We start from the raw sequence: 25,672 nt of genomic DNA on the forward strand, positions 1-25,672 counted from the left end.
CCTTCAACATTTGTGTTAGGTGAAACCAGCACACCCCACCATGTGAAGTGCTGGGGAGATACAATGCATCACCTTTCTCACTAGCTGTGTTTTACAGGGACAGAAGTGTGGGTATTTGAAGGTACAAATGTTTGAGAGTGCGCTTTGGCCATTCGAATTCTGGTTTGGTGAGCTGCGTCTCCAGCACCGAGAGGTTACACCCTAAACCTCTTATGTTAAGTACGTAGTGATTGTTGGTGCTGGTCAGCCTATGAAGGAACAAGTTACCAACCTTTAACTATTGTTCTCCAGCATGGGTCGGGCCTGGATTGCCATGCTTCTGCATATTGCCCGTCAGGCTGGGAATCCTTGGTAAAAGAAAAACAGTCTCGCATACAAACTGTATTTCTCCTCTAAACCAATCATTGTCCTCTGGTTCATACTGCCCCCAGCCAATGACTGCTCTCTCCCTAAGCCCCTCCTCTGGCAGCCAGCTTCAGATTTGGTAAGCACGTAAAGCGGCAGTGTGACCAAGAAGAGCCGCAGACGGGTACGTGGGAGGGTTCGCATGTGAATCAATGCCAGACCCATCCTGGAGAATAATATTAAAGTAACTTTTTCCTTCTCAAGCATGGGGTCTGGCAAGGATTCACATGCTCCTGAATAAAGAATACAAAGCAGTACAACATAAGACAACCATGGGAGGTGGCAAGCTCAACAGAAGCAATACTCTTACCGCTGGAACAGACTAACCTCAGCAAACAGGTTGTGCAGCACTGCCTGCCGACTCTGGCCTCCTCTCTGGAATCCCTGTCGACGCAGTAGAACTTTGTGAAAGTGTGCGTGGACCTCCACGTAGCAGCCCTGCAGTTGTCCAGCAGGGGCACACCAGACAGGAACGCCGTTGTCGAAGCGATCGCTCTGGTAGAGTGGGCTCTCAGGAGGCCGGGCAGCAATCCGTTCGCCAACCGATGACAGTGCGTGATGCAGCCGGAGAGCCACCTTGAGATGGAAGCCTTGGACAAGGCCTTGCCATGGTTCACAGGACCAAAGTTCATGAACAGTTGAGACGTCAGATATGACTGTTTGCAGGATAGGGCTTGGACCTCACCCACCCTCCTGGCAGAGGTGATGGCCACAAGGAAAGCAGTTTTCCATTAGAGGAACTTAGGAGCCTGATGCATAGGGAAGAAGGCCTCTCCTGAGCCTTGTCAGCACCACGTTGAGTTCCCATGCCGGGGCAGGAGCCTCCACCGGCGGGAAAGATCGAAACAGTCCTTTGAAGAACTCCTTGATGAGACAATGAGACCAAATATCGCTTTGGCCAAGGATAATTATGGAAGAATCGGCGGGCACGTGACACTCAGAGGGGTGATTTTCTGTGAACAGCCACACTTAGCAAAAACGCTTCTACTTGTAACCGTAGCACTTCAGAGTCAATGATGCTCTGAACTTGGCAAGGGCCTACCTGCAGTCTGCTGGCAACTTGTAGCCTCCAAACTCTAGGGCTGCAGGAGCCAAGCCCTCAGGTTCAGAGATCCTGGGTCGTGATGCAGGATTGCATAGCCGCCTCTGATGAGGAGATCCGAGACCATTGGCAGTTTGACCAGGGGCGATGCTGACAAGCTGAAAAGTTCCGGATACCAAATCTGCCCCAGCCGCGCTGGGGCGACGAGTATCATCCTGCATCAGCACTGTTAGAGTTGATGGATGACTGGCAGCAGGAGAGGCAACAGGGGTAACACAGACAGCAACAGGCCTTCCCACAGGAAGGAGAATGTGTCCCACATGCGACTGTTGGTGGAATCTGCTGGCAAACTTCTGGCATTTGTAGTTTGCCACCGTCACAACAGATCGATCTGGGGCCTGCCCTACTTGATGAAGATGCGGTCCACCTGTTCCTGCCAAAGTTACCACTCGTGGAAGAAGTGCAACTCCCTGCCGAGGGAGTCTGCAATGGTGTTCTTGGCTCCCACCAGGTAAAAGGTGACACAGAACCACTCTTGTCCGAAGGCCCAGTGCCACAAGTCCTGCGCCTCTTTGAAGAGCACTGGGGATCGAGTGCCCCCGTGCTTCCTGATGTAGAACATTGTTGGGGTGTTGTCTGTGAAGATCCTCACCACCTTGCCCTTCAGAGACGTAAGGAATGGCTTGAGGGCCCAGAACACTGCCCGTAGCACCAAGATGTTGATATGGAGATTTTCTCCTCCGGCAGCCACGGGACTCTGGCATGCAAACGTCCGGTGTGGGCTCCCCCAACCTTCCAGGGAAGCATCTGTGATGAGTTTCGTCGACCTGCCCAACTTTCCTCGAACGAAAGGAAGAACAGTGTTGCTGGAGCTTGCCCAGGGCACGGGCCGTCTCTGTATCTGCCTTGATGGCCTGCAGGGATAGGCCACCAACCTTACCAAAAAGGTTCTCTGTCGAATGGCATGTCCAGTACCCTCTCCTGGACATCCTGGTGGAAATGTGTAGGCTTCAGCAAGCCTTGACAACTGAGGCAGACACCGTTCCCCATCTGCCGGAACCCTGTGCCGGCAATGTCCAGCGCCACCGTGTTGGCATGGTGTGAAGCCACCTTTCCCTCCTGGAAGAGGGTGATCACCTCCATCCTCTTGTCGTCGGGGAGGAAATCCATAATCAGGCCCAGCTTGTACCACAGCTCCCTGTCGTACCCGGCCAGGACCGCCAGTGCATTGGCCGCCTTGATGGTTGACGCTGCAGTGTAAATCAAGGCATAAAAACGGTATTGCAATGTGTGATATAATACTGCTGGTTTGCTGTTTGATTGAACAACGATGTTGCACCAACTGCGATATGATTTCCACATAGATTAAATAAAGTGTGTGCCTTTAAACTCTGCCTCTGTGTACAGCGTGCAGACGAAGCAGAAGGGCCCGGGCTGGGCTGAATACATTGTATCAATGTTTGAGCCCAGCCCCGGTGCAATGTCATCACATGGAGAGACGTCAACAGCACAAGGATCTCTGATCCCCACTCGGCTCTGGCTTCTTCCTAGGTAAGGTGGAGTGCTGGGGTGAGTGAGCCCTTCTACAAGCAAATGTGTTTGAGTAATAGCATGCAGGCAGAAGGCTTTCAACTATTTTCTCATTCTAGTGACAAGCGCCGCTTTAAATCACAAGACTGAAAGAATATTTAAGGCCTACTGCAAGCACGCTGTTTTATTACTGCGGGTGCTGGGTGTTAGCGAGCGGCTGGCAATATTTCTCTTGCCCGTTCGGGAGAATATTATTGTCAGCCACTTTCTAACACCCAGGCCAGCAGTAATAACCTACTGCTTGCAGAAGGCCTTTCAGAAGAGCTTCTGCGAGCATGCTGTGTTATAACTGCGGGCGCTGGTTGTTAGCAAGTGGCTGCTAACACCCATGCACCACAGAAATAACAGCCTGCGGCTTGCACAAGCCCTTTAAAAAGGGCTTCTGCGAGCAGCAGACAGGCCTGGTTGAAGATGTGTGGCCCTCGGCCAACACATGCTGACAGGGTCCGAGTGGACCAATGCCTTGTCTCGGGCACCAATGAAAAAGCGGCCCACAGTTGCAAATGGCAATTTATTCCTTTTGTAACACTGTTTGAATAACCAAGGGGGAGTTTTTTTCTGATAAATTGTAATGCAATTTGTTCATTTGAAAGAATATGTATTCAGCAACAGTGGTTAAAACGACCAGCTGCAGAGTGAATTAACTCATCATATTGGCCAAATAAGTGGCCTTCTTTGACCACAAAAACTGCCCCACACCAGCATTGTGTGTTTTTAGTTGGGCCATGGGCCTATTGACCTATAGGCCAATCCGAGCCTGCATGCTGAGAGCAAAAACAGTGGTGCATGGAGGTTAGCTGTCAAATGTATCACGAGGCAGGCATCCAGAGCCAGCCGGAAGCTTTACACCAACTGGCCATAATTTTAATGCAAGCACTGCAACGCGCATATTAATAGCCCTAGAACGTAAACAGACCTTTCTTGCTGTGTTTTGCAGACTAGAAATATGGGGGCAGTTGCTTGGCCCCCAGAGGCGCGAGGCCTCTTATTTGTAAGGGTCGAAAGGCCCTGATGCTGTCCCTAAATGCAGGGCTCGGTGTTAACAAGTGTCTGGGTGGGGAAATATTGTTTGCAGCCATTTTCAAACACCAAAGCCCTGCAGTAATAACACAGCCTGCTGCTTGCAGAAGGCCTTTCAATAGGGCTTCTGCAGGCTGATATGTGCAATCAGGCCCCACTGAAGATGTGTGTCCCCGGCCCTCCCTGCTGAGATCGAAAACAGTGCAAGGCACATGTGTGATTGTTAGGGAGAATTCTCCAGAGTGGCTAATTTCCCTTACCTACCGAGTCCCTCAGCAGCTTTGCTGGATTTCTAGGATTTATTTTTTCACCTGGTAAGAGTGTGAGTCTTTTTTCCCACTCTTACAAGTGTTTTGCTGTGCGTGTTTAACATTTTCTTGTGTTCATAGATTGTGGAGCCTCACCTACTCCACGGGCATCATCTTTTTATTGTGTTACACAGCACTTTCAGTGCAGTGACACAGGGTTGTCTTTTAGACTTCCCAACTCAGACTCCATTTTCTAGGACTGACTACTGTCTCCTAGAACATGTAAAGTTGCCATTGACTTTTAGCCTCTTTAAATCCACAGACCCAGTACAAACTAAGAGTACTGGAAAGGGTTAATACTTATCCCCGTTTGTCTGTTTCTCTTGGAGCACTGTTTCGCTCTCTTTTCATCAAGACTTGGCTGGTGGCAGTGGCAACTACCCTATTTTTCTTACCGCGATCTTAAATAACCTTGGTATTGTTTTAGGCTATCTTCATAGCCTCGAACTTAAACCCGCTAGACCATATACATTTTTATACGGTTCTGGCTGGGTTTTTTCGCCATCTCTTTTTGAAAATGTGTCTCGTGTTTTACTCTGCGCCAAACCACGTTTGGTCCCTTTGTTCACCGTCCTTTCACGGGCTTCTACACAGAAGGCCTCCTTAGGCGCCCGAAATCCTGGGTTGGCAGGATGTGAGGGAGGGGTTTTAGGACCCCTGTCACGGGTTCCCTTGGTAACCCAAGTCACACTCCCGTTTCATTGGCTAGGTGGCTGTCCCGCCAGGACAGCCACCCTGCTGTGTGATTGACAGCCAGGCAGTGTGAATGGGGGAAAACTGCATAAAAAGCAGGTCTCTGGGTCTGGAAAGGCAGCGTCACCACTGGAACGAAAGACCCGACGAGGAGCTCACAGAAGAGGACCCCTACAAGGACTCAACTGCCCGGTGAAGCCCTGATGCAGGTCCGAAGATCCACCAGGAATCTTCTTCCCCTGAGCTGGTGGGACCAACCAGTTTGCCCAAACCCCAAGCCAGGACTCCCTCCTCTGGTCGAATTTGCTGTACAGAGCCACAGTGAACCGGATAGCCAGGAAGTTCGGACCCTGGTTGGGTTTTAAGGAGCACACCTTTTATTCGTTGCTTTGCTCTGCTGCTGGTGTCTTCCCTGGGAAGTGCAGGACCCTCCAGTCTTCCTACTTTATGTCAGTCCGACAGTCGCTTCAGGAACCGTGAGCCTGCAGGACCTGCCAGGAACGTCCGCCTCAGCTACAGCTTCTTCTCCATTTAAAAGGTACTGTGCAAATCCAGTTGTTCATTTCGTCCAGCCGCGGTGAAGGTGTGTGAAACCTTTTGCCAATCCGAGGGCTTGTCCTTTTTCTACTCTTTTCTACCGACCAACTTCGTCCAGAACTCTTGGCAAAGACTTAACTGCGAACTACCCTGAACTGTGTGATCTTTGGCAAAAGAAGTTTGTCCTATTGACTTTGGCCCTAAGCCTTTTTGATTTGATTCCATCACTGTAGTTCCTCTTTCTAGATTGCCCTGCTTCCTTACCTGTTGATGCTGCTCAATTTTAGTCTAACCTCGTCTTTCCCTCCCTTTGGAATTATTGGAGTGCCATTTTGCTCACACTTCATTTTGAGCTAAATTTGTCCAGAATCTATTGGGAGTGGTGTGGTGTATTAAGAGTGATTTTTCAACTGCTTTACTTTAGTGAAATGTTTTACAACTGATGTGTAAATAAAAGTATATTCTTTTACTCAGAAACCTTGAGTCAGTGTTTGTTTGAATCATAGCAATTGCTGTCCTTTGCGTAACTATTGATACTGCTCACTTGCTCTTGAGATAAGTCTGGCTGCTCAGCCATCGCTACCACTTTACTGGGAAGTAAAGGCTTGTACCAAAGGTGAATTTGTACTGTCACTTGTAGTCTTAATTGTGTGTGGTGTTCCCAAAGGGTAAATTCTGCCTAACAGTGGTGCATGGAGGTTAATAGCTGTAGACTATTAAGGAGGCAAGCAGCCAGCTAGCAGGAAGCATTACAAACTGACATCGGCTTTAATGCAAGCACTACAAAGCGCATATTTAAGTCCATGCATGAAAATGGAGGCTTTCATGCTGTGCTTAAGTGACTGCAGACTGGAAACATTGGGGGCAGTTGCTGACCGCCTCCACCTAGATACTCGAGGCCTCTTGTTTTTAAGGGTCAAAAGGCCCAGACGCTGTCCCTGATTGCGGGGCTGTCAGGTCCCTGGTTATAATTGGCTACAGACTACTGTGATGCAGTTTGGAGAGTTTCTAAACAGCCTTTCATTCAAGACCTGTATAGGAGTGGTCACAGCGCTCAGGAGCTCCATAGAAGACTAAAGAAACTAAAGAAAAAAATAAAATCACACCATCAGGAGGAAAAGACATCAGAAAGAGCCAGAGACAAGATTCAGATAACTGACTGTGAATGAACTAGAGAAAAGTTAAATCTAAATTGCAAGTTCAGAATTGTTGTGGAGATCGGTTTACTGAAAGTATAAAGAAGAGCATTTGTTTTCCGTTGTGAAACTTCAGGCTTCTCATTGGCATTTGTAAATAGTGTAATATATTTGTAAATGGCTATTTTAAAGCATGCAAGCATTCACTTGAATTAGAACATAGTGTTCGGGTTACGTGTGAGTTTTAAAAGCATCGCAATGCTTGTTATTAGCGTGTCGCATGAGCCGTGTTAGAAGAAAGGACCTAGCGGCGAGGCCCGGCGTGTCCTTTGAGTCAGGAAGTGAGCACATAACACGATTCCATAGTCAGCTGAGTAAGGCAGTAATAATTCACAGATGAGGTGATCAGGTAATGGTTTTCTGATGGCGTGTTTCATTTCCAGTTCATCAGTGAAAGCGCTGCGAGTCAGCTGTTCATGCACGCGTTCCGTTGTAACGGATCGAAGCAAGGCGTGAAGTCAGCTCAGCTGTTCATGTACGCACACTGCTGTAACGGATTGAACCAAGGAGTGAGTAAAAGGCTATCGGAATGTAGCGGCAACATTTAGTTTAATAAGGTGACGTCCATTTAAGATTGTCTTTAAAGATGACAGTCAGATGGAACTTTGAGGCAGTGTGTTGAGTTTTGAATTTAGAGACTGTATAGCAACTAAGAAACCATTCTAAAAACAATGCAACACATTTATTGTGAATGCCAAAGTAAGCAGAGAAAATAGTTATTGTTTTAAGGTAAAGCAATAGTCAAGAGGAGTAAAGTTTGCAAGCAATAGTTAAAGAGTAAGTTAAAGCAACTTTATGCAGAAGAATCAGTAGTCATTGAAGGGAACCTCAGTTACAAGTTGGCAAGCAAAGTTTAAAGAACTACTGCATCTTCAAAGATTGCCTCTTGGCATTTAGCAGAGGCAGACAGGTAAAGGAGGGGTAGGAAGTAAAGTATATATTATACTCAAAAGCAAGAGAGTGTTGTGCCTAATGTAAATCCAAACTGTTATTTTCAGGGTTTCCAGTGTTCCAAGTCGTCAGGAAAGTTGAAGGGACCCAGAAGAATCCTGTCCGTTTTTTCCCACTTCCCCTTTTCCCCCCAGTCTGGTCAACTCAGCAGTTGTTACACTTGACTGTTGGGTGTACCGGTTAGGGTGGGGGGAATCTGGTGAGATATTTGTCTGCTCCTGTGGGATTTGGGCGCTGGGACCTGACAGGGGCTGAGTGTTAGCAAGTGTCTGCGCTGGAAATAATATTTCTCCCGCCCACTCAGGTGGGCGAAATATTATTCCCGGGTGCTGAGGGGCCCTGTCGATTCTCGAGCACCCCCATAATAAGCCTGTGCATTGCTGTGGGTAATCCGTTGCTTTTTGCCTATTTTGTAGGAATTGGAATTTGTCTGTAGAGGAAGATTAGGCAGAGTCGACCTTCCCACTGTGACTTTGTTAACAGGCCCGAGTGGTTAAGAAGCCTAGCCCAACTTTTTATTGTAAAAAAATAGTCATCTTGTTTTTGGTGCCACAGCTAGCCCTTTAATCACGAGAATGCAAGTGGCTGCAATATCACCCGTTCGGGTGGGAGAAATATCAATTGCAGCCACTTGCTTGCACTCAGCCCTGCACTAAAACCACAGCCAATGCTGACTGAAAGCCTTCTAAATATTCAATCAAAATTTAATGAGTATTTACAATGCTTTCTGCCAGCAGGCTGTGTTAAAATTGCAGTGCTGTTAGATCCCATTGGGTTGCGAAATATTAGGCTCAGAGCCCTTTGCTAGCATGCACCTCTATACTGATAAAGCCTGCAGAAGGCTAAATCACTTATTCTTTCCCGTTGGCTTGCTGCACAGATAGAGGCCTGGCGATAACTGCTGTAAACTTGTCAGCAGCAACTACGACTTGCATTTTTTGGCACTTGCATCACAATGGTGCTCAGAAGCAAGAGGAAATGGGAGACCTGAGAATTCAATCTGATTTAACGTTAAAGCTAACTGTGAAGAGTCTTACAATGTGTAAAGAATTAGATTCCTTAACCACATTTGCACAGAAAGTGACTAAAAGCTGTTTTTTTTATTTTTTTAACGCCGATATCATCCAGGAGGTCAAACACAGTTTTGCATTCTGAGATTTGTAGTCTTCTGTTCAGGGTGGAGCAAATATTCCAAGGAGGTTGCTTTGGGTGTACCTGCAAAACCACCATTGTGGTTCTTGAAACCAAAACACTAATTTGTACCAATTAGAGCTCGGAAGTTTGTGGCAGGTAAGTTGCTTAAATTGCTGGCACATTCTGGCTTCACCAAAGTAAGTGATCCTGGGCAAATCATTTGACGCAACCCAACCACCCCAGTGCTGGCAAGAATAGAAATGTGCATGTTATGCTTGGGCAGTGTCTGTGGCCTAAACCCTACAGATAAGGGGTGTATCAGCCACTTTTACTCCCTAAATGCAAATATTCCCTAAAAATAAAAATAGGGAGTACAAATACAACAATAAAAATAGGAAACAGACCTTGTGCCACTGCTTTCACCCATGCAGCTCCATGGATATGTTAGGACCAATAACGCAAGTAGTACCACAGGAAGAAACTACCATTATAACTTCTTGATCAGAAGTAAAGCTGTAGCTTTTATTGTGCATGAATAACTAGGTGCAAGACAATTTTTCCAGTTAAAACAGTACGACCCAGCCACACAGCCTTGAAATGAAAAATGTTTTTAGAGCTTTATCATCGTTTTCCCATGCATGTAGCAAACCTTTACATTTTACAGACATTGCACTAATGCTATACTTCAGGGAGGTACATAGAAATCATTTCTGCATTCTTACTCATGTTAGGTCTTGGGGTACAACTAAATCTGGTGACATTAAATGTTAATACAAAATTACTTATCAAATAAGTTTGCTAGCTAATCAAAAATATAATTCGCAAATTCTGCTAATCAATTTTTGGTAACTAATTCATGCCTTGTAAATAACCTTCCTTCCTATGGTGTCCAACTTCTTCCCCTTGCTATCCAGAGGGACCGAGGACGACAAGGAAGGGTTAGATGACCATTTCCTCGCGGACGCCGAAACCAGCGAGTCGGCGATTGTTGCAACTGTAGGAACTTGGGTGCAGACTCAACACCGGTAGTTTCTCTCCAGACTATCCAGTTTAGCTGTGGCGTGGTTCGTCAAGAGTGCCAGGCTCCCCTCCCACACGTCGTCCAGAAGGGGTACCGGCATGATGGTCTTCCTTTTGGCCTTGTGCCTCTGGTACAGCAAACCCTCCTTCCTGGTCTCATCAGGCGTAAACTGGAAAAGCGCGGAAGCTTTGGCAACCATGGAGAGGCATCCCGTTAGGGAGAATTCTCCTTCTAGGGCTAACTTCCCTCACCTAGTGAGTCCCCCAGCAGCTTTGCTGGATTTCTGGAGTTTTTTTTTCCACCTGGTAAGAGTACATCCTTTTTCCACTCTTACATGTGTTTTGGCCTATGTGTTTTTACTTATTGTGTGATCTTGGGCACTGGAGCACACCACTCCAGGTGCCCCTGTTCTTGTACGGGTTTACACAGCACCTTTAGTGTAATAACCCTGGGTTGCCTTTAAGACTTCCCTCGGACTCCATTTTGCTGGGGCGGACTACTGTCCCCCAGAGAAAGGTAAAGTTGCCATTTACTTTACATAGTCATTTTTACCACAGACCCAGTACACCCCATCTGACATGGAGTACTGGAAATGGCTAAACTGTGCCCCTTTTCCGTCTGTACCTCTCTGAGCATTGTTTCGCTCTTAACATTTAGACTTGGCTGGTGGCAGAGGTATCTACCCTAACTTTTCTACCGCGATTATACTAGATAAACGTGGTACTGTTCTTGGCTATTATATTCGCCTCGAACATAAACCCACTTGACCAAATAGTCTTTCTTTTGGCTCCGGTTGGGTTTATTCGCCATTTCTTTTTGTTAAAGTCCTTCTTGTGTTTTACTTTGCGCGGCAAACTAGGTTCGCCTTCTTTGTTCACCGTCTTTTGGCGGGCTTCTGCAGAGAAGCCCTCCTCTTGGCGCCTGGGTGTCTAGGTAGACTGAATGTGGGGAAGGGGTGTAGTCACCCCCTGCACAGGGTATCCTAGGGAACCAAAGTCACACTTTGCCATGATTGGCTGAGGTGGTTGTCCCGCTGGACAACCCCCCTGCTGCATGATTGGCAGCCAGGCTCTGTGAATGGGGGTTTTGCGCATAAAAGGCAGGTCTCTTGGGCTCGAAGTCAGAGTCGCCTCTGGGACTACAAGGAACCGAAGAGAAGCGGAGAGAACAACGGCTGCTGCAACTTCCCCGTCCCGGTGAAGCCCTGCTGCAGTCCTGAGCTATCTACCCTTCGACGACTAAGAGGAGATCCAGTCCGGAGTCTTCTTCCCTTGAGCATGGTGGGGATAACCAGCTCATCATCTTCAGCCAGAGATCTCTGCCGTGGTCGAAATCGCTGCACACTGCTGTAGTGGTCCGGATAGCCACCTGCTGAGCCTCTCCTGTTTAAGGAGCACACCTTTTTCGTTGTCGCTACTGACGGCTTCATCCCTGTGTGATGCAGACCCCCTTCAGACGTCCTCCTTCACAACGAAGCTCCAGGAATCATAGGTCTGCGGGAAACCAACAGGAACAACTGCCAGGGTGTCGATCTAGAAAAATAGACACCCCTCGGTCATAAGGCTATGTATTATATTGGCCGAAGACCAACCACCTCATGCATCTAGTATCAGAAATATATAGCCATAAGCTTGACGAAGGTGCGGCCATTTTGAAGCGACTGAAATCGCCATTTTGTTTCTCGAACATTTGCTTTTTGCCTCATGTAAAACTGCTTTGCTGAAATGTTATTCTGCTTCACTGGTGCACAATGCAAGGCCGCGAGTGGCATGTTGAAATAGAACGCAGTAACTCAGACAGAAATGTCCGGTCCCCTCCCTCGCATATCCTTGGAAAGTGAGCAGCAAGACATTCTAATCAGTATAGCAGGTGCCAGCTAGTCTCGGTAAGCACAGTAGAAACGCTAGAACGAATATTAAATGACTGAATTATGCTCTTCTTTGCAGCCCCCCTTCCCTGAGCCCGGTACAGCTCTGGATAGCAAGTTGACCTCCCGGCACACGAATAGAAACTAGAAGACAGCAAGGCCTGGAATGGGTCTCTTCCCTATGCACAGCTTGCTTGCAGAAAACAGAAGCATTGTGTTCTTTAAAACACAGACTTAATGTCTGTGGGCTTATAAAATTGCAAACTGTTACACAATGAATGTTTGAAGGTGTCAAACTCGTTACCATTGTCAATCATCGTGCCTAGTTCAAAGGAAATGCAATAAATAGGGGCAGTATAAATTGTGACACTACTGATTACTAGATGCTTGTTTTGTATATAAATAACTGTTGTATGAATTTCGCTCTCTTGCGTCCCCCGAGGTCTGAGACACACGTCGCGGGGCGTGGGACCAGTTGGGCAACTGAGACTATTTGTTTGCCAAAATCTAGGGTTTATTGCAATACAACCTTGTATCTGGCGTATCAGTTAGTGTGTGGTGAATGTGCCTAGTTTCCACAAACGAGGGTCCCTCAGGGGCCCCTTCAAGAGCACCAGCTGCATCGTGGAAATAAGGTACTGTGTTCTACTCTAGGAAACTGGTCGAATCCCTTTTCTTCGTTCAAGGCTCGTCCTTGTCTTCCCCTCCTTATAACTTTTGCTTACGAACATGGACAATATCCAAGTACTTTTGGGCTACGCTGAATCGTGAACTGGCTAACGGTGTGATCTTCGGCACAGGTCTCCGGTGTCAATTAAACCTGGCTCCGACCCTTTGACTTTTGAACTCCTGTTTCTGAGTGTTTCTCGATACTGTCTGCCTAACCTAAATATGTGTAACGCTCACCTGATTCCCGCAGAGGCGCCGGTCTTGACTGGGTGAATGCCGTATCTTCAAAGGTGATGTGTAACACACGGTTGGCTCTTTGGGCTGGACCTCTGTGCACTGTATGTCTGACTCGAAGAGTAAGATGTCTTGGTTAAGTGAACGCCGAGCTCTCCATCTGCCTCGGGGCAGGGTGCCGTAACCAGTTTCTTCACTGGATAAGGGTGCAGGCCTCTTGACCTCAGAGGACTGTTGTCCGTCGTTAACTGCACGAACGGTAAGTTCTGGGCACTTCAAATGTCTTAAAAGTCTTTTGTAATGATATCTCTTGTTTTGCAGGGTTCCGGCGATGGAGGATGGCGGGCTGATGAGAGTTGAGGATCGAACCCGCGTGAGGAATAGAAGCGCCTGGAAGCACGTAAGTAAGCGCTTGTAGCCTGCTTCACGATGCGCACTAACTGTCCCTTTTATCTTGCAGGTACAAGTTCGGAGCTTTAGAGAAGCTGAAGGGTGCTGGAATATCCACTGGATTCGGCGTGGGAAGGAGGAATGGCACGTGAGTAATAAAGTTGCCCAATGTCTTTAAACGCACCTTCTTTTGTCTTTCAGATGCGGGATGCAGCGCCGAAGGCCTCCGGAGCGTGCGAAGAGCTGGTAAGCTTTTGTCTTTCAGATGCCGGAATGCAGTGCGAAGACCTCCGGAGCATGCGAAGAGTAGGTAAGCCTTTGTCTTTCAGATGCCGGAATGCAGCGCGCGGCGTTGGGTGACAGCCGATAGACCAGGTAAGAGATGTGCTGCCACTGAAGACCGTAGTGCTAACCTGTTCTTTCTTTGTCTTTACAGGTGCTGCTGAAGACTGGATTCCAGGATGGTAAGCCTTTGTTCCCTTAGGCCCAGGATCAGAAGCAGAAGACACGATGAGCGTTCTGCTGCAGAGAATGCAGAATAACACAAAGCAAGATTCATCCATCGGGTGTGGTTTAAATAGCCTCCTGTAGTGCTTAGGTGTCTCCTTCCACAGCCACGCCTAGGTAAGAAAAGAGTTCCTGCTTTCCAGAAGAGTTCCAGTGTTCTGAACCTAGGGAGTGGCTCCTGCCCCACCCAACAGGAAAAGTAGTCCCAAACAGAAGAGGATCAGGGGTTCAACTGGCAGGTAAGTAAGCAGCATGGTCTGCTGCAGGCAAGTCCACCCAAGCATTATGAGCCCGGCGCTTCCAGTGCTGGGACTGGGCATCTTTATGAGCCTGGTGCCACTGGCGCCAGGCAGGGTCCAAAAGGTCCCAATTGGGACTGGCTGGCACTCGGAACCAGGGTTATGGGTCTGCTTCCAAGGGAGTCGGGCAAGTCCTGATCTTTTGGAAGCAGAGATCATGACAATATTGCCTGCGATTTTTGCCTCCAACTCCCTCTGGGTATCTCAGGTGCTAAGTGTGCTTTTTGCCCCGGTAGCATTTCATGTCACGGATACGCGTTTATTGAGTAGACCGAACTGTCAAAAAGGGATCGCAACCGTATCCGCGGTATCGTGTTTTGTTCATAACACCGATTCATTCAAACACAGGGTACTTATCTTGAGACATTACTGTACAAAGTGAATTGGTTAGTTGTAATATATTTTTAACGTGTGGTTTTGTTTCAAGTTTAATAGAGGTGTTGTGTTTATAACTGATGGTTTAAAAATAAATGTACTTATTTTTTTTTTCTGAAACCTTGAGTCAGTGTTTGCTTGAGTCACAGTAATTGTGGTCCCTTTGTGTAATCTCTGCTACTACTACCACTATAACTTAGTAGTACAGGCTTGTACCAAAGGTAAACTTGTATTGCCACCCGTGTTCTTAATTGTGTGTAGTGGTCCCGAAAGGCACTGCATAGGATTCTGCCTAACACCCCCCCGTGATGAGTCGTCGGAGTCTTTTGCCACTGTGTCCGTCTTTGTGTCTGGGTTCACAGGGGGGTGGGGGGAGGGTGGGGAGAGATGGGGTTACCCGACGCAGAGGCAGATACGGGGTTGTTGGATGGCGCTTCCTCTTAGCCGGAGGCCGATCGGGGGCCCTGCAGCATCTTCTTCTGGGTTGCAGAAACTAAAGTGTGCAGGGGCGATAGGCTGTCCAAGGATACATCCCTCAGTGGAGCTGGCGTGATCGGAACACTAGGCCCCGCACTGTTGTCAGTGTTGTCGTCGTCCTCGTGGACCGTGTGCAGGGACTCCAGGTCCTAGTCTAGACAAAACCTCTATGGCCTGGGGCATGGCCTGGGACTCTTCTCCCCCATCCCCCTTTTGGAACCCTGAGGGTTCAGAGCCAGGCTCCGAGATGGCATTCTCTTCTCCGGTGTGCGGCCGGCTTTGCCAGTCACAGTGGAGGTCTCCCGCCTCGGAGGCAGGGACACCATGGACGCAGTAGGGGTTAACTTCACAGGGTCAGCCCCCTTCGCCTTCGTGAGAGCAGCCGCCACCAGCTCAATCATCAACAAAGACTCCTCATGCGCCCCCTGGGCCTTCTTGGGCAGGTCAGCTACCTTTTCCACCACCCTTTGCTTCTCGGGCTTCTCCTGCAGCTTTGCCAGATTGGGCGATATCCTTTTTGAGAAGGAGCTCAATTGCTGGCTTGCGATGGAGGCGGATGGTGAGGTTGATCGCACCCTGCCCATCGCGGGACCTGCTTGCGCAGCGATTCTGATGGAACCTTTGTGGTGCTTGGATTCGTCTTGGGCCCCACGGATGGGGTGCCCTCAAAATCACTTCGAAGCCTGCTCCTCGGACCAGCCTGTCCCGGGTGAGGAATGACCCTTCTCGGGGCACATTGCAGAGGCCTTGGTGTTCAGCCATGCCGCCAGTCGACTGTCCATCCTTCATCGTTATGTTGGATAAGTCGAGGCAGATATCGCACTCTCCGTCCTTGTGGTCCGGGTGAAGACAGTAGAGGCTTTGGAGGCGTTGGTCCACGTTCCATAGTCCGCATCTGGTGCAGGGCCTGAAATGGGACCTTCCTTTTCCTCCGTCATGGCTGGAGGTGCGGAGTAGGCCCGATGGGCTTCTGGAAACTTGGACGATCCTCGCCCTTGAAATTCACCGACAAACGGACCTCTGCTGTCGGCAGATGGTGAGAAGAGCACACAGGCTCTTTTTTGACAAAAATTGCCGGTCTGAAAGACAAAAAAATTGAAAAGTAACTCAACAAAACTAGAGGACTTCCAACACTGAAAAGTGCAGTCAAAATCTGAAGATGTGCCAGAAAAGGGGCTTAGGGAGAGGACTGTCATTGGCTGGGGGCAGTATGACCCAGAGGACAGCGATTGGTTTAGAGGAGAAATACAGTTTGAGAGTGAAAGTGAAACTGCATGTGAATCCACATCAGACCCCATGCTGGAGAAATATCATCCAAGATGTTTCCGCTGAGCTGCCACTCGAGCTCTCTGGGGTAGCTGACTTCCTCTTGGATGAAGAGCCAGAGTGGTGACTGGAAATCGATGCAGATGGGGATGACGATTGCGCACTGACCATCGCAGGACCAGCAGCAGCGGCGGCGACCCCGACGGAAGCAGACTTGCGGTGCCTGGCCTTGTGTTGGGCCCCCAGGGGTGGGGCACCCTCAAAAGGACTTAGAAGCCCGCTCAGGTTTTCCAGATCCAGGAGAGGTATGTCCCCGAGTACCACCCAGGGCAGAGGCCTTGGCCTGCAGCCACGACTTGCGCCGATCCTTCATTGTGCACTTCGTGAAGCCACGGCAAATCACAAAATCTTCCTCCTTACAAGTCGGGTGCAGGCACCACAGAAACTGGGAATGCTTGTCGTCCATGTACACATTCTGCAAACCGCAGTTGGAGCAAAGCTTGAAGAGGGAAGCACTGTCGTTCTCGTCCAACATGATTCACGCAGTGTAGGCCTGAAGAAACTTCTGGAAGCCTCCAAGAACAACACTCGACAAAAACAGCCCTTGAGCGGCGCTGAAAAAGAAAAAAAAACTAAAAATCGGGTCCCCATTAATCGGAAGAATAAGTGAGGAAGCAAAAAAAAAACACAGAAAAATCTTGGAGTGAAACACGAGGACTCCCAACACTTGAACATGCAGTAAAAATCTGAGGATGGCTGCCAGAGGAGGGGTTTAGGTAGGGGGCAGTCATTGGCTGAGGGCAGTATGACCCAGATCTCAGTGATTGGTTTAGAGGAGAAAGACAGTTTAGAAACAAAACTAAAACAGTTTTTTCTTTTACCTAGGATTCCCAGCCTGACGACAGGGAACATTTCTTGAGCATTTGAATCCATGCCAGACCCCATGCTGGAGAACATCGTATTATCATATTATTGGTTATTCCACACTCATGAGGTTAACGGTCTATAGAGTAATACATTTACTCTGCAAACACATAGTAAAGTCACTTAAAGGGAGGAAAATGTTTGGTTAGTGTAGCATGAACTTAGTTCAAAGGTCTAGAGACTGTTTCTTTGCCTCGTAAGTCTTAAGTCTAAAAATGCAACCTTAGCTAAAGGCAGCTCAGAAAGGGCTTGAATTCTTGACAGTCAGCGAATAATGAAGAGTTTCTGTGTTTTTTTTCCAGGGTCTAGAGTTATTGAAGCAGAAAGTTAACAAAGGAGACCTTAAAAACGGGCTCCAGAAGGGGACACAAGCAGCGGCTTGGTTCAGAGGTAAGAGGGGGTTACCCTGAACACCTCTACGTGCACTCCAATACTGGAGCAACTTTTTGGAATCAGGTAAGCAATACCCGTTTCCCCAACAGGACCTTCGGTTAGAAGAAAAGGTGTGTGCTGGATGCTCTGCAATGTTGCAGCTCTGGACCCGATCTCTGGATTCCTGGGTCTGGTGACTGAAGGCAGGACAATGGACGTGATCTCAGCATCAGTCTCGAGAAAGGACCTGTGGCATGACTTCAGCAACTTCTTGGTTCACTGCGGTTTTGGTGCCTTTTCTACAGCACCAACAAAGTAAACTGATCGCCTGGTCAAACTTCTTCACTTCCTGCAGTCCCACACTCTGGCGAGAGGGTCTGGGGCGAGTTGAAAACTGATCTCTGGAGCGTCCTTACAGGGTCAACAAGGAAATGGAGGGATTCAGCCTTTCAACAACGATGCACTCGAAATGGGCAGAATGTCTCCTGGTATAGGGGTTCTGCAGCTCTGGAAACACCTAGGACCTCGCAAGATGGCTTGTTTCAAAGTTTGTCTTGGGACTGGTCGTTTTCCCCACCAGTCAAAGGGAAGGAGTCGTCCTCTTCGGAGCTCCTGTTTCAAAGGGTCTGAAGGTGCCTCTCTTCTTCGGTTACTTCTGTTTCCAGTGGTCGACTTACTTCTCACTCCATAAACCTCACCTTTTATACAGTTCCAGCACACACTCTTCTGCAATCTCTCAGCATTTTACAAAAAAGGGGCGTTTGGATGTCCAATTAGGACAGCCAGAGCCCCTGTAGGAACTGGACCTATTCAGGCACTCTGGCAGACTAAGGACAGGGGGGGTGGAAAACTCCTCCTCCACTTCCTGCGCAGACAATTTGGAGCCAAGACGGGGATACATACTGGTTCCCACCAAAGGCAAAAACACGCACACTGACCTCCACCTCTCAGAATGGTACAAGGGCTAAGAACAGCCACACTAGTAATGGCGAAAAAAGAAGGGAGGGACCCAAGTTGGTACTTGGGTGTCCGTACTGTGCACTACCGAGGCTATGGACATAGCCTGCAGTACAAAAAATACACAATAGTTGGTAGAAGGCGTCCACTGCCACCAGCCATAACTAGGTGATTGTCTATGTGACTAAAAAGGTAACCTGAGCAGTGGCATGGGGGAATACTGGGTATCCATTTGGCACTCCACTGAAGGTGGAGTGTGCCAATCTCTCAGACTATAGAGTTTTGGGAGAGATACTAACAGGGTAATTCATGGAATAAATGTGCGTCGAAGCGTGAAAATCGCTGCGCACGCGTGCTAAAGCCATGGAATGCGCTGCGTGTGTAAATCCTGGGATGTGCGCCAAATCCGTGGGTGGCGCACACGTCACTAAACGATGTGCGCGATGCGCACAGCGAAAGCGCACAACGTGTAGCGCACACAAGAAAAGTGGGCGGAACATGGGGCGTAACACACGGAATGGGGAACAACGCGTGAAAATGTGGGCGTTACGGGGGGGGGGTTAAGTACCGGAGGTAAATGCTCTCAACGCCCACATGCACGCTAACACGTATTCATGGAATCTAACAGGGCAAACTTGTGCGCCAAAAAAAGACGCGCTAATCCATAAGCGCGTACGCCAGCAGGAAGCAGGTGTAAGCGGCCCCGCGCAGCATAAAAGTGAGCACAAACAACAAACACGTATATAGAGCTATGATGAATGTCCCATTCTGTGGCCCCCCGAGGAGAAATGAGATGTCACGCAACGCTCAGGCACCCCAAAAAAAAAAAAAAATAAAAATAAACAAGAAAAAGATATGCGACCCCTGTAGCCCACGTGCGCGTGAAAAGCCCCTGCACCCCTGAAATACACACGCAGGCAGCCCATCCACCCTTCCCATGCCCCGCAGGCAGCACACACCACAGGGGGGACTTTTTCCACGCCATTTACCTGACGCAAGCAGGGTACATGTATTTGGAGGGGTGTGCCTGGTTTTTCACACGTGATTGGCCTGGGTACGTGTTTTCCACATGTTTTGGCAGCCACGAGCGCGGTACGCGTATGGCAGAGGGTGCGCAGGGAGATTTCCACGTGTTTTGGCACCCGCAAGCGGGTTACCCGTATTCAAGAGGGTGGGCGAGTACATTTTCACGCGTTTTGGCTGCCGTGAGCGGGGTATGCATAATTTGTCACGCGATTAAAGTGCAACGGCCCTGTAAATTGGTCCAGGGTTAGCGCAGCCCTTTGCGCCGTATTGGGGATTTTGATGGCTTTTCCTTGTGCAAAGGGTGTTCTTGGGGGCGTAACTGGCGCTGCTGGATGTTTGCTGCGCCACGGCTCCAAATGGCTTGGGAAATCAATGAATACGCGGTGCGCCAAACTACTGTTTAGCGCACACGGCTGGCGCACGCTCCCTCTCTGCGCTGCCCGCATGCGCTGCTTTTGCGCTGAATTCTAGGAATTACCCTCTAAGTATCTCCCCATCCTTAAGAACTTAGTTACTTGAGGATATAGGGAAAAAAAAAAAGTCTTAAAGGAGGACTCCAAGGGTCCACAGCATCACTGCTCATAAGGAGCAGTGTGCTGCAGTAGTAAAAAAAAAAACACAGACGCCTTCAAGAGCTATGGAGCAAACCGATTCAATAGTACAGGTATGATACAGAGAATAGAGTTCCAAAAGACAGAGCCCACAAGAATGAATGAGAGGAAAGTCTCCACTCATTCAGGATTAAAAGAAAGGTCCAGAAGTTTAGACAAAAGTGCTGGGGGGTCTCATTAGGAGAGGGGCTGAAGCAGAACAATGAAATCTCCCCAACAGCTGCCTCTTGGAAGATTGCTCTCAAGCAGGTTAACAGGGGTGGTTCTGCTTTGTGAACTCTAGCTTGATAACAGTCTTGACCGTGGAGGCGATATTTGGAAAATTAGATACGCTAGAGTCTTATTTCTGCCAAGAGAGCACTGGCACACTGGTAGAAACAGGAGTTTGACGCTCTTCTCATTGCAGTCTTAATTGGGTTCCAAGCAGGCTTCCCTGATATTCCACATTAGTACATAATATGCCCAGCAATGAATCAGACTTAAGGTACGCAGATTGGGACCCAGCCCTTCCCAATTTCTAGTACCAACCAGTTCAGACACACAAAGCCTAGCCAGGAGTTGTTTGGAGGACACAGAAAGATGGCAACTTCTGCCCTAAAAGAACAGCAAGGCCAAAAAGCAAGATTGCATAATAAAAGAGCATGTAACATGAGGAGCAGCTATGAGTATATGGTCCTCAGAATTATAGAGCAATAAAAATGTATATGCAGGTAGTGCACCAGAAGAGTAAAAATCAGTTCAATTCCACAAGACTGTTCTGCACCAATCACAAAAGTAACCAGAATGTTACTTTGTGCAATAAAGTGACTGTCACTGTAGCACTCCACTTAGGCTGCTGGTGCTGCAGTGCAAAAACTAAGGTAAAAAATAAACATTAGAAATCTCCCTGCACTGGGAGCTTGAAGGATCACAAAGTACAACACAAAAGAAAAATTAGTTCAGCAGGTTAAATAAGGCAACAAAAAAAAAAAAACCACTCGCCCAATAAACAGTTATGCCAAAAGGGCCCTATAGCTGAGAAGATGCAAAACAAGTCATTTCAACCTTTACTATGTTTATATATCAGGAGTATGCAATGCAACCTGTGGTACTACAGATGTCTTGAACTAAGACTCCTGATTCTTCACCATTGGCCATGCAGGCTTGGGTTGAAGCCAGTTCTAGACCAAATTATCTGGAGAGCTGAAGACAAACTAAAATAAAAATAAAAAATCTGCTGCATCAATGAACACCTATAACTAACAATTGTTTTTAGGCATGGTTAAGACAGGATGTAATGCAATAAAACAAACCTTTTCAGTTTATGTTTACAATATTGGAAGGCTCTCTTAACCACAGTCAAATCAGTTTGTTGTTTTCAGTGCATTAGTAACCAGTGTACCTTTTTTGCATATTCGGTCATTTTCTTTGGAGTGTCAAAGAACAATACTCTGGTTGCTTCATTAAAGAGGATTTTTTCATAGGCCTTCTCAATGCAACCAGCTATTTCATCTCTGGTGACAAAGCAAAGAAACAGAAGAGAACAAAAATGAAGAAACTGCAGCAGGTTTAATGAACAGAATTATAGAAAATGGGAAAAGCTATTGCTTTTGCTTTCATCAATCATGCAGGTTGCTTCTAAAGACGGATCTAGTGAAATAGCCCTCAGTGGCAGAAGCCATTTGAAACAAAACTATTCCCAATGGGAATCCTTTTGTTCCTGAGCCATAAAAACAGACGTTTTTCGGATCCAAACACACGTCCTTACACAGTAAAAGAGTTAATGTTACAGGGAACAAACCTCCAGCAAGTCACTGAAAACATTTCTGCATAAGCACAGGGTATGTACAAACTCAGCAAACAGCACAAAAGTTACTTCCGGTATAGTTTGTGCCTTTATTCACGAAACCATGTGCACAAACCAGTCTAAAACAGCAACTTGCCAGGGAAGAAAATCTGATGGGAACGGTGTTATCTAAGATTTTAACTTTAGTGCTAAATATACCCGAGAACCCCAGAACTTTTTGCTGGACTGGTAGATTATATTTCCCTATACCTCAGTGAGTGGGAAACTTTTTCCACACACAGATACTTTTACTCCAAGAATCTACGTAGTGTCCTTTTAATTTTATCCTCGGACAACTTTTTGTATATAGCTTTTTTATTATTACAGGGTTGCCCTTGGGCTCCCCTTTTAATTTCTTGGGCCAACCATGTGAAAACTACAGTACATTAACCCCATCCCCCCGCACCACCACCTCCAGAGACGCGATTCCAGTCCTTGAAGTCCCCTCACCAGAGTACTGGACCAGATTAGCGACACAAATCCAATCAGCGAGATTCAGTCTTCTTCTAGCTCCTTAAAAAGGGCACCAAAAACCACTGAAACTCTTGTCTGGAGCCTTCCCTGTTGATCCCTGCTGCAGAAGCCCTTCTAGTGTCATGTCTTCAATCTTCATGACAAGGAATTCTGCGACCGGGTTTTGGCTGCAGATCCTGAAGTCTTCTTGCTGCAACTCTTCTTCCGTGCTAAGGTACTGTGTTGGCTGGGGTATTTACTTAGCTTAAGCCTTTGTGATTCCTGTGTAGCTTTGAGGTGTTTTCTGTGAATGGGAGGCCACTCATCCAGTTCACAAAGCCCACTGCTGGAATCCTTCTAGGGTGTCTTCTATGAAGTCCCTGGACCCCTTAAAGTGAACTACTTACTTGTTTGAACAGTCTACTATTTGGGTAACAATTAGTGCCATCTAACTGGTGTGGGACTACACAAGCCATCTCTTGTTATTAGGTAACCCACCTTTTAATATAGGCCTGTAATACACAGCCAGGCTTATCTTAAGAGGGGTAATGTGATCTGTAAAGATGTACAATGAAATCAGTAAATCCAGGTATACAAGTAAACACATACACACTTAAAGTTATATAATACATTTAATACATTTAATACAAAGATATTTAAAGAATCTTTTAAAAAGCAGTAATTGGCTGTAACATTAATCCCAAGTTAGGATTCAATTCCAAAAGTGAACAATAAAGTAGGTGAGTAATTCATTCATATGTTACACATTTTCCAGCACCCAGAGGTGACGTCAGTTGAGGTCAGTATAACACTGATTTTGTATCACCTTTGCAGTATTGAGTTATTAAGGAGGGACAGGTTAGGGTTAGATAAGAATTGACTGCTATTATAGTTGGATTCTCCCAGAGGGATGCAGGTTGTCTTATTCCAGCATTAAAGTGTTCAACATTTAAAACCTGTAAGGGAACAAGCACTGCCAAAATGAATAGGTTCAGAATGAGGCCTTTAGGGAGCCAGGACAGCCAAAGTCAAAGTTCTGATATGCTAACGTGCTTAATACCCAGAGGTTTCTGAGCACGGACCCGTGGATCGAACCTGTGGTGCTCGGTTTTGTCTTGCTTCCAAGGCGAGCGCGTTGCCCCTGGGCGATCCCTCTTCTGCCCCCCCCTCTCCCCCTCGATGCAAGTCTTCTCAGAAAAAAATAGTCGGTGTTCAAGAAATCACAGCAACTCAAGAGGAATCACCTTCAAGAAGCACAAGCTGCAAGGCCAATGCTAGTGAGTTGAGGTCAACTCAGGAGTAGGGTTAAATAGCCTTCCCAAAAGGTAGGATGCAAACCAAATGGAAAAAAGGATAATATACCCCAACCCCCACAGTACCTTTGAATTGAAGAAGTTGTTCCAGCTGGATGGCTTCTGGATACAAAGCAGCAAACCCTAGTTCCTGGTCCTTGGTCGTGGTGATGAAAGGGAGGACCCCTGGCCGGCTCCTGTGGCAGCACTCGAGAGGGACTCAGCAGCAATGGATGAACAAACAGCTCCTGTTAGAAGTTCCTTGATCCCTCTGTCCTGAGTTTCCTGCTTCTGTAGGGTCCTCTGGATGCCCACAAAGATTTAGCCAGATTCGCACTTCAGAAGAAAATGCACTCACAGGTGGTGGAGGTACCCCCGGCATTGGGATTCTGCAGCGTTGGAAAGTCGCAGCAAGTTGGGAGTTGCAGCAAAATAGAGTGTCTTGAGGCTAGTCAGTCCCACTGTTGGGCAATAATTGATGTAGTAACACTGTGCGAGACTTCACAACACTTGTCTACTTGGTATTAGGTAACCCACCTTTTGGTATAGGCCCGTACTACACAAGTTGGTAGTGTGACTGAGCAGCCAGGTTGGGCTTCCCTTCACTCCTTGAGTCCAGCACGCTGACGAGGGGCTCCAGCTCTGGTCGTCCTACTTCTGGAGGGTTCCATGTGAACCAGTCAATCGAACTACCCACTTTCTTCCAGAAGCCTACTAACATGGCCGAAAGAAGCTTTCACACACTAGACATGCGCAGGGCAGTCATGTTTTATCTGGAAAGAACTAAACCACTAAGGAAGACTAAACAATTCTTCTTTTCAGTGGCAGCTGGTAGAGAAGGGGAACCTGTCTCTAAATCAGCTATCTCAAGGATGATTGTCAAATACATCACACTGTTACACTCTTGCTAAGAGAGAACTGCCCTTCAAGCCTAGAGCACACTCTACTTGAGGCACTGGGGCATCCATAGCATTCATTGCAAATGTTCCTCTTGAGTCCATTTGCAGAGCGGCAACCTGGAGTTCTGTACATACCTTTACAAAACACTATTGCCTAGACACTCCTAGGTCTGATTCTCAGGAGGGACAAGCACTACTAAGACATCTTTTCTCTACTGTTCCTTCTCACAACCCACCTCCAACTCCGGGTACTGCTCGCTAGTCTAAGCACAGCATGTGATTCTAAGCAGATTAACAAGCATCAGAAGACATGCATTACTCACCGTAATAGCATTTCTGATGATTGTATCTGCTTGTATTCACATGCACCCTCCCCTACCTCCCCGCTCGAGGTGGAAGGAACAGACTACTACTTTCTCTCTTTATGTACTCACTAGAACCCTGGGCTCCCTCATGGCAAAAAAAAAAATACAATCGGAGGGACCGCGGCGCGTGAGGGATTTTGGGTACTACACATGTCACAATAGGGATAGTGTTACAGACACGCCTATGCCGACGTCTCCTTTCGGTCCCCGAAAGACAAGATGCAATACTCTGCGGTTACCCCTGGATGTCGGACCATATGCACAGCATGTGATTCTAAGTAGATTAACGAGCATCAGAACAAAAGTTACAGGTAAGTAACTTGTTCCTTCTCCAGCATGGGGTCTGGCATGTATTCACATGCTCATGAATACAAGAATACATAGCAGTACACACATGCACAACCACAAGAGGTGGTAAGGCTCAACATTAAGCATATCAACAACTCAACATTAAGCATCTCTTACCTCCTCACCAGGCCCACCTTCAGGCGAACAGGTTGAGCAGCACTGCTTGGCTGACTCTGGCCTCCTCCCTGGAATCCCGGTTGACGCAGTAGAATCTCGTGAAGGTGTGCGTCGACCTCCACGTAGCAGCCCTGCAGATGTCCAGCAGGGGCACACCAGACAAGAACGCCGTGGTATCAGCGATCGCTCTGGTTGAATGGGCTCTCGGACGGCCGGGCAACGGTCGGTTTGCCAACCGGTGACAGTGCATGATGCAGCCGGAGAGCCATCTGGAAATGGAAGCCTTCGAGAGGGCCTTCCCTTGGTTCACAGGTCCAAAATTCACAAACAGCTGTGATGTCTTTCCGAAGGTCTTTCGTGCGGTCCACGTAGAACTTCAGCGCTCTAGCCACATCCAGCGAGTGCAAAGTCCTCTCAGCCAGCGACGAAAAGGAAAGAGGTAGCACCAAGCGCTCGTTGAGATGGAAGTCCGACGGCACCTTGGGCATGAAGGAGGTGTGCG

General features: G+C 47.7%; 1 protein-coding gene across 2 annotated transcripts in view; it reads right to left on the minus strand.

Annotated features, from left to right (window-relative positions):
• Nucleotides 1-25,672, minus strand: part of PSMD8 (proteasome 26S subunit, non-ATPase 8) — a 251,293-nt gene that overhangs the window by 19,357 nt on the left and 206,264 nt on the right. The window contains exon 6 of one of the 2 annotated variants that reach the window (XM_069644355.1): nt 21,253-21,364. The exons of the other annotated variant lie outside the window; for it this stretch is intronic. Coding sequence (XP_069500456.1) covers nt 21,253-21,364 — 112 coding nt within the window. The remainder of the gene's footprint in view (nt 1-21,252; nt 21,365-25,672) is intronic. 2 annotated transcript variants of the gene reach the window in all.

Source organism: Ambystoma mexicanum, chromosome 2p (assembly GCF_040938575.1).
Source record: "Ambystoma mexicanum isolate Mex_15411 chromosome 2p, UKY_AmexF1_1, whole genome shotgun sequence".
Classification (NCBI taxonomy): Eukaryota; Metazoa; Chordata; class Amphibia; order Caudata; family Ambystomatidae; genus Ambystoma; species Ambystoma mexicanum.